Below are 9,266 nucleotides of genomic sequence, written 5' to 3'. Positions count from 1 at the left end.
TTACATTATGGTGATGTTCAGGGGACTCCACTATGATGGTCATCAAAACCAAAAGGCTCCCTCATCTTCTTCATAACAAGCAACCAGTTTGCATCTGCTTCACTGTGCCTTGATATGACTTGTGTCTATGTTGGAGAAGGGGCATAGCTAAATAAAACTGTACTCGAGGCTTGAGATGGGAACCTAATGCCCAAAGACAGGCACAATTACTTGCATATTTGTATTAATTCACACTCTAATTTAAATGTTTATGGTTAATCCTGATTTGACTAAGAATTCTAAATAGTCTTGATTTCCTTAACGCTGTCTTCACATCATTGTTCCTTAATGTGTATATATATGGGTTTAGAAGTGGAGTGAAGGCAGTGTACATAAGAGCAAGGAATTTATCATGCTGACTACCTTTGGGTCTGACATATACAACAATAGCAGTACAATAGAACAAGCTGGCTACAAGAAGGTGGGATGAGCAGGTTGAAAATGCTTTTTGTTTTCCTTCTGAACTCTTAATTTTCATGATTGTCTGAATTATATGAACATAAAATCCTAAAATTAGGACAAATGGGACCACTGTGGCAAACACTGCAGCTGTACTTGTAACTACATTGCTGATAAATGGGTTTGAACAAGCCAAATTCTGCATTGGAGCCAGATCACAGAAAAAATGATTAACCTCATTAAGACCACAGAATTCCAAATGAGCTGTGAATATTGTAGGTATAAAAGCTATGATAATTCCAATAATCCAAGGAGCAACTGCAAGTTTCACACAATGTGATTTTTTCATAATAACTGTATAGTGCAATGGATTATTAATGGCTAGATCCCGATCAAATGCCATTACTGCAAGAAGATAACATTCTGTTACTCCAAGAGAATTAAAAGCATACAACTGTGCAAAACATCCCCCAAATGAAATAGTTCTACTAGCGTCCATCAAATTGGCTAGAAGTTTTGGGATGGTGACTGATACGAATATAATTTCCAAAAAAGCAAAAGTACTAATAAAAAAATACATAGGTGTATGAAGTGCACATTCATTTTTTACTAATATCAGTATGGCACAGTTCCCTAGTATGCAACCAATGTATGTCAATAGGATAAAAACGAAGAGTAAAGTCTGGAACTGCTTCAAGCTGGAAAAAGCTATAAGAATGAATTCTGTCACCACAGTCTTATTGATATCATTCATGGCATAGAAGGGCAATTCCTGTGAAGAAATAATAAATACACAGATCTTTAAAAGCATTGTACAAGTGTTTTACTGTATATAAATATTCTATAGTGTTACACTATTGGAAAAGCTGAGACACGTTTACCGGTCTTCTGCTGTGTGCACCAGAAACTGAAGCCCACACATGGAGCTATCAGTTACTGCAGCATTTTATATTGGCAAAGAGATGGTTACAAAGTATGGACTTAAGCAATGTACAATAGGGAGTTTCCCAGGCATTCAAATAAATATTGATTGGAAGCCCATCACACAAATGTCATACTTACCTGGTTTGCTTCATTTTTTACTCGTATTTATATAGCGCCGACAATCTATGCAGCACTTTGTGCAGCTATGTAATTCACATGAGTCCTGCCCTGAAGGAGCTTACAATCTAAGGTCCCTATCCCACATACATACGTGCATACATACATACAAGGGCCAATTCAGACAGGAGCAAATTACCCTTCCAGCATGTCTTTGGAATGTGGGAGGAAACCAGAGTACTGTGCATTTTTTCACAGTACACTGGACCAGTACACAATGCTGCTGTGTGGGAACCTAAATGCAGTGAACACTTTGTATATAATAGCCCATGAAAATGGAGCATTAGTTTGGATGGGTCCTCACTGTTGCCAAAATTAGAAAAGCTGTCCACTTTTTGCATGCAGGTGCAGTTACTGTAAACTCCCTGAGCAGCCTCAAACTGCTATGTGAAGCACTGATAGTAGCCAGTAACAGGCAAATTAACTTTAATTGCTTTCTTTTATTACACATAAAAAGCTGCCCTGAAAATGAAAGGGAGCTGTATGGAACACATTACTTGAGTTGAGCATTGAACCTAAGGACCGCTTTATAAATCTTCTGCCCAGCTATACGCTAGGCGGAAGATTTATTAATTAGCTTATAAGTGTCTGAAAGATGAACGGTCATGTACTAAAGTGGAGGTTCCTTACTGTTATATCACAAACATAGGTGAGTGGAAGTTTCAAAACAACTATAGTACAATAAAAAGGGATGTAACTGTTCCTGATGTCCCTAGAAATCTATGAATCTTTAAATGACTCTGAAACTTTTCCTTGTAATGTCACTGGTAAAGTCTGCTCTTGCTAATGTGTGCCCCTTTTAATGTCCATGTAAAAAGTTAGATTGTATTTTTTATAGCAACCCTGGTAATACAGGTTCTTTGGAGTGTTTCTGGAGATTTGTACCCCTGCAAATATGTGTCTCTCCCAATCAGGCCCGTCTTTAACGCAGGGCAAAAGGGGCAGTTGCCCTGGGCCCAGTTATTGTTGTGGGGCCCAAAGCAGCCACCCCTTGAGCCTGCACTGCTCGCTCCCTACCTGGAGATGCGGGATGTCAGTGTCCCGTCCCTTCTCCACCCTCACCCTCCTGGTTTCCCTTATCTCTCCAGAGATAAGACAGTCGGCAGATCGGGACCTTTGTCTGCTCTGCCTAGCAACTGATGACGCTGATGGGCGGGCTGTCATAATTACGTACCTCGGCCCGTCCATCACATTATCTGTTGCTAGGCAGAGCAGACAAAAGTCCTGATCTCCCGATCTGCTGCCTGTCTGCAAGTAACAGCAGGGGGGGAGAGATTAGGGAAACCAGGAGGATGAGGGGGAGAGCACGGGGATCATAGGCTCAATAACAGACTCTGATCCCCTTGCAGAGAGGCAGCAGAAATTAGAAGACCGGGACCTTTTTTTTCTAAATCAAAGCACAGGGATCAGAGCTTATCATGCATGCCTAGACCAGCCGGACCGCCCATCTGCATCATCAGTTGCTAGCCAGACAGGGGGCTGATAAAAAAAATATATAAAATAAATAAATTGATTTGGGATGTTAGGGTGGAGAGAGAAACTGCATGGCAGGTAGAGGGTGTGGCTTAGTGGGTAGGGTTGGGGGCCCAAGAAAATGTTTGCCCAGGGTCCAATCAATATTAAAGACGGCCCTGCTCCCAATGTGCTTAGTATGCCATTGGTAATGCACAGATCATGCATTATTAGCTTCATCCCCAGCCACAGTGGCCTGGTGATGACAGCTCTGAAATCTAAAGTGTCTAAACCCTTGTCAATTCAAGGTTAATTGAATGGAGGGGAGATCAGTGAATTAATGTTTGCTGGACTCTCCCTCCTCCAGCTGCCAACACCTGCCATAACTGACCTGGGCCTGCAGGAGGGGCAGCAAAGCTCAGGGTACATGGCAAGGGGTGTCAGGAGGGGGCAGCATGCTGCAGGACATAGCAGCCAGGAATCAGTTTACAGAGCCACACTGCCACCGATATAATACTCACATCCATGGCAGTGAAAGGCTTAAGGCATTCACCAAGTATTATATCAAAGCAATTGTGTATTTTTAATGTTGACCTTTAAGCCGCATTAAAAAGACCTGATTCACACTGAATGGTATTTTTTAAATTGTTTTGCATTGGCACATCTCCCTCACGGCAGTGCCCACCTACCCATGCTCTTTTTACCAAATTGGCCTTGAAAAACAAGAACAAGATTCAGCTCACATAGACTTCAATGGGAATCTGGCATTTGCGGATTTCAGGCTGAGTTTGCAGATCTACCCACAAATTAAACCAAAGTCAGTTCACTCATTACCTGTAAGAATGCTGGAGTAATAGATGTAGGGTGGGAAGGAGGGAAGAATGGTTAAAAATAGGGTAGCGGTTTGATGACAATTTAGTATTATTGCTTTTGAAATAACTACATGGAGTGCATTCCAGAATGTCATCCTCCAAGAGTGTCTTCAATGAGTAAATTTACTGTGTCACACAGGAAAAGCAATATTTTGAGTACACATTATAGGTCAGCCTTTTAAGTAAACATTGTGAATTAAATGTAGAGATGTAGTATTTTCCCTAAATTGTTTTTGTTTCTTTTTGTTGTCTGTCAGTGTAATATTAATCAGCTTAGCTATGTTCTGGCTTGTGTGCAGTGATTATTCTCATTCACCTGCTCTGTTGAGTGTTCTCCAGCATGGTGTGCTAGAGATTACACTTTACATTAAAGATATTTAATACCTGGCCAACCAGCAAGCCCGGGAGCCTGCTGTGCATGCTGGGATAGCTATTATATATCTGAGGCACTTCCTAGCACATGGTCTTCCCTCCAGGGCTTCTGTCCTGTGAGGATGCATCTGTGACCATCTGTCTTGTCCTTAGGGCCTAGGGATGTGGAATGCAGAGGGGATCTGAATCTGGGTGCCCCCTTTCATAAAGGGGGCACCCAGATGCTGCCCCCCTCGTTAATGAGTAAGGGGTAGTTGTTATGCCTACTCATTCACCAAATAAAAACAGACAAACTGTAAATAAACACACCACACCATGAACAAAAGTCCTTTATTTGAAAAACACAACAAAGGTTTTTGACAAGTCTTTTATTTAAAACAAAGAAAAAGTGTCCATCGATATAATCCAAAGGTCAATCTTGTCATCCAGCAATGTAGATCTATGTCAATCATGATGGACGAAGGCTGCTGACTCGCCAAAAGAAAAACAACCCTATGCCCGCTGACCCGCCCAGTCCTATTCAACACCTCCGCAAAATGACAGCTCTGACCCGAATGTCAACAAAGGGTCGGAGCAAGTAGTGACATCACGGGACTTGTTCCGCCCATTTGTTGACATTCAGTAACAGGGCTGTCAATGATAGTAGCTCCGCTGTCAAATGCTATTCGGATTCAGAAGCAGAACTATCATAATGAGTCCTTATGATAGCTCTGCTTCTGAATAGCATGCTTTTTTTTTGTTTTGTTGGGGTCCCCCCTGACCAAACCTGACCAAACCCCATGCTTTTTGTTTTTTTAAATTATTATTATTATTTTTGTGGACTGTCAAAAGTTAAAAAGAAAAATGTAACTGTTTTCCTAATATCACTTTGCTACAACGAAAATTAATTCGTAATTATCTTATGCATCCCAAATTAACAAAAATTTTGGATTCATATGAATCCGAATTCCAAAGCGAATTGACTCTTAGATCCGAATCTCAAAAAACTAAATATCCAAAAATCAGAAACGAAATGAACCAAATTTTGCCGGCTTATGTCTAGCTTTAACATACAATGTATTACTTGCTAAGGATTTTTCAGGAAGTAAAGAGGTAAGCAGCAACTTTTGCATTTTTTTTTACAGTTATGCAATGTGAATGGGAGCATGTAAAAAAATAAAACATTATCCCAATGTGACTGCAACACTGGAAACACATTTTAAGCATTACAACATATGTGAAGTCCAAATATGCAAATGTACTTTCAAGACTCATGCAATGATACCATGAATTACATAAACTAATTATCTTAATAGCAGATCTAAAGAGGAGTCCTGTTTCCTGTACTTCACTAGCATTGATTCTCAAATTACATGTTCACATTAATTTTTCTTAATATCATTGCATTTTTTTATTTTCTGCTCCTGCCCTACAGTTAATGTATTCACTAAACTGTCATCATCAAAATAATTGTAAAGTTTTTCTGCATTCCTTCTACTGAAAGCAGAGTTATTTTTTTTCATAACTCCAGACCTGTACTGGTTGTGATCTGTATGGTTTCCCTCCTACCTGTGATACTACAAGACTTTGCTGCCATTATCTGACAGGCAAAAAAAGCATGCTGATCAGAAGTATTTAGCTCAAGACACTGGCTGTGATTACCTACTTAAGACCAGGAAGAGCAACAGCTCACATAACCACCCGTCTCCTTTATTGCCTAGGAAATGTACCGTTGTGATGCTGGATGATAGAATGTAGACAGTTGTTGATTAACAGACCATGACCATACTCAATGTGGTTTAAAAAGAAAGGTGCAACTCATATTAGCACAAATGTTTGGAGGGCAAAACATCAAAATTATTTCAGCATCTTCCTATAAGGGAATGAGGATGTGGGTGCACTGCCATATATTTGATCTTACTCTTCTTCCTAAATTTCTTTTTGTTGAAAATATTCATTATTCAATATCAACAGAGTAAACAAATCACAATTATATACCACAATTATTCAACTAAATGTGTACTGTAAACATCCAACAAAATTGTCAGTTCATTTAGCCATCAGGTCTCCTTACAGTAGTAGTAGCCAATCCTTATGAAAAAGGCAAAATGGAAAGCAATACATAGCATAAAACCAATTTCTTTTTATTAAGGGTTACATTAAAATTTTACACTTAGATGTCCATGAGTACAAGTAAAGCTGTTGCTTCAGATCAGTCCTGATAAAACACATATAGGTACACTCAGCTGCTTTGAACACCAGGCTTTGGTACTATGGGTCATTAAGGTCTACCCTACATGTTACATCACCACAAATTTCATCAGGGGATGCATGGGGAAAATTGGCTAAACCTTCTTTCCGAATTTAGAACATTCTGTACCCTTTCTGCTACATACATTTTTCTTTGCCAATTATGTTTTAACAAAAATCTTTTTCTTATAATTCATTTTGCACGTGACAGGGCACACAAAATGAAGACATCAGCTAAAATCCACTTTATAAAGTTAAGCTAATTTAACATTGACTTTGTTAGGTAATAGTTTTTACCTCATTAATATATCAACCCTACTGGATTAATTTACTAAGTAGACACTAATCACCAAGCAACATTTTGGAGGATAGGCTAGCAAAGTGAATCTAAGTAAAAAAAAGCTGGGCAATAACTCACTATGTGCTGGCTTTAGGTCATAGGAGTATACTTACATAGTTACATAGTTACATAGTATTTGGGGTTGAATAAAGACATACGTCCATCAAGTCCAACCCATATAGGTCCACGCATCATCTCATTCTTAGGGATACTGGTATCCCTGGATATTCCGGTACCCTCAATAAATTGTCCAAACGTTTCTTGAACAAATCTACACTATTGGCTGAAATCACTGCCGATGGCAGTGAGTTCCAGACATTAACCGCTCTTACTGTAAAGAACCCTCTTCGCCCATTGTGCTGGAATTTTTTCTCCACCAACTTTAGGTGGTGGCCTCTAGTCTTTGTAATGGAGTTAATCTCAAACAGTTTGTTGCCAATGTTGCTGTCACCATTGAACATCTTGTACATGAAAATCATATCCCCCCTTAATCTCCTTAATTCCAGCGTAAACATGTTTAAGGTCAGAAGCCTTGTCTCATAGCTCTGGTCCTCCATTCCCCTAATTAGTTTTGTTGCCCTCCGCTGGACTCTCTCCAGTTCAAGGACATCCCTTCTCAGTACCGGCGACCAAAACTGGACCGCGTACTCCAGATGTGGCCGAACCAACGATCTATATAGAGGCACATTTATAGACTTTTCCCTGCAATACATCCCCTTCTTAATACAGGACAAGACCCTGCTAGCTTTGTTTACCGCAGCTTGGCACTGCAAGCTACCATTCAGTTTGTGGTCTACAATGACCCCCAAATCTTTTTCTATTTCTGACTTCCCTAGCGTCATACCCATGATTGTATAGCCTATTTGTTTATTTTTATGTCCAAAGTACATTACTTTGCATTTATCGACATTAAACCTCATCTGCCATAGTATTGCCCACTCCCCTGTATTAGTGAATGTATTCCTGTGACCCAAAAGAGAGGCAAAGTCAAGGCTTTACTTCTCTTTTTAGGCACATTATTGCCAAATGCTTAGCAAGTGGCAACAAATATAGAAAATATAGTACTGTGGGTTGGTTTATACTAGGGCTGTGAAAATTAACGATTAATTTCTCGATTAATCGCTAAACTTTTTGATCGATTAAAATTATTTTGATCACTAATGAAAACACTCACCTCTCCGCCGGCTTCCGGGAGACCCGTCGGCGATCCGGTGACGTCACCGGACTCCTCCCCCCTTCCCCAAGTGGCTCCGTCAGCTAATGAAGGGAAGGGGGAGGAGTCCGGTGACGTCACCGGACTCCTCCCCCGAGGGAGCCACTTTGGCAGGTGAGTTTGCCCAAGAAACTTTCTGCACGAGCGGCAGCCAAGGCATTGGCCTATACACATACAGCACAGCAATGAAGTAATAAAATGAATTAGGATCACACTAATCCAGCAGGTTATTATTCTGAGTTGCCCCACTCAAGCGGCGGCCATATTGAGTGGGGCACGTGAGATTAATAACGTGCTGGATTAGTGTGATCCTAGTTAATTTTATTACTTCATTGCTGTGCTGTATGTGTATAGGCCAATGTAGTTGGATCTGTATGTGCGTTATAATTAATCGAAATTAATCGATTAATCGATTTAAAGAAAATTAATCGAACACGAAAATTTTAATCATTACCAGCCCTAGTTTTCATATTTGTGTAGAGACATTTACATATTAAATCACTTCTCAAGCAGAAAAAATACATCCTGTCACTTTTACACCCTTATCCTATTGATAGGAGAGCAGAATAGCAAATTTACAAGAAGCTCATTCTCACTTATTTACTAGACAGACAGCTTTACCCTGTCAGACCCATAATAAATGATTCAGATATTAGAAATTCTTGTATTGTTATGTCACAAGTTATGCATTGACTTTATGTAGGCCAGCTGCATATGGATATTGTGAGACGGGAGATTTGATTTTAATACGGTTTTTCTTTACACTGTTTTAGCCTTTGTCTTTGTGGATAATAAAGATAAGAACAAAATATAACATCTCCAAAATATTTTCTAATGTTATTTATATTGGCTTACATATTTATAATCAGTTTAGTCTGTTGTAGTCTAGTTTTTTTCTCGTTTTTTTTTTAATGCGTTTTTGTACTGGTAGACTTCAGACTTTGGAAGAATCTTTAAGCCACCCTTGAATCCACAGTTTATGTGTATTTCTATATATTTTTATATATTTACAGGGTTATTCACAAAAGGTTGAGCTTGGAGAAGGCAGTAGAAGTAAATAATCTAGGCCAAAATAGCTGATTTTGAAAAATCCTTCAAAATCAGCTGACTTTCCAGTTCAGCTATGTTATCCTAGATTGGTCACTTCTCCTGCCTCCTCCAAACACTTCACCCTTTAGTGAATAGCCCTGTTAATGTTTTTAGACATTTTTATTAGTTCATAATGTCATAAGTAAACCTTGACTATATA

At 39.4% G+C, this 9,266-nt stretch overlaps 1 protein-coding gene across 1 annotated transcript; it reads right to left on the bottom strand.

The window, feature by feature from the left end:
* Positions 1 to 235: 235 nt before the first annotated feature.
* Positions 236 to 1,192, bottom strand: LOC108797250 (olfactory receptor 11L1-like). Its single transcript, XM_018568821.1, has one exon. It carries the CDS (start codon positions 1,190 to 1,192, stop codon positions 236 to 238), a length of 957 nt encoding a protein of 318 aa, XP_018424323.1.
* Between the last annotated feature and the right edge of the window lie 8,074 nt (positions 1,193 to 9,266).

The sequence above is a fragment of the Nanorana parkeri genome, unplaced genomic scaffold (assembly GCF_000935625.1).
Source record: "Nanorana parkeri isolate BGI_ZX_2015 unplaced genomic scaffold, ASM93562v1 scaffold1249, whole genome shotgun sequence".
NCBI classification, from domain to species: Eukaryota; Metazoa; Chordata; class Amphibia; order Anura; family Dicroglossidae; genus Nanorana; species Nanorana parkeri.
The sequence above is the reverse complement of the archived record's forward strand: the minus strand, read 5'-3'. Positions and strand labels throughout refer to the sequence as shown.

Coding starts and splice junctions, on each gene's coding strand:
- LOC108797250 (XM_018568821.1), bottom strand. CDS start 1,192: ATGAATGATATCAATAAGACTGTGGTGACAGAATTCATTCTTATAGCT.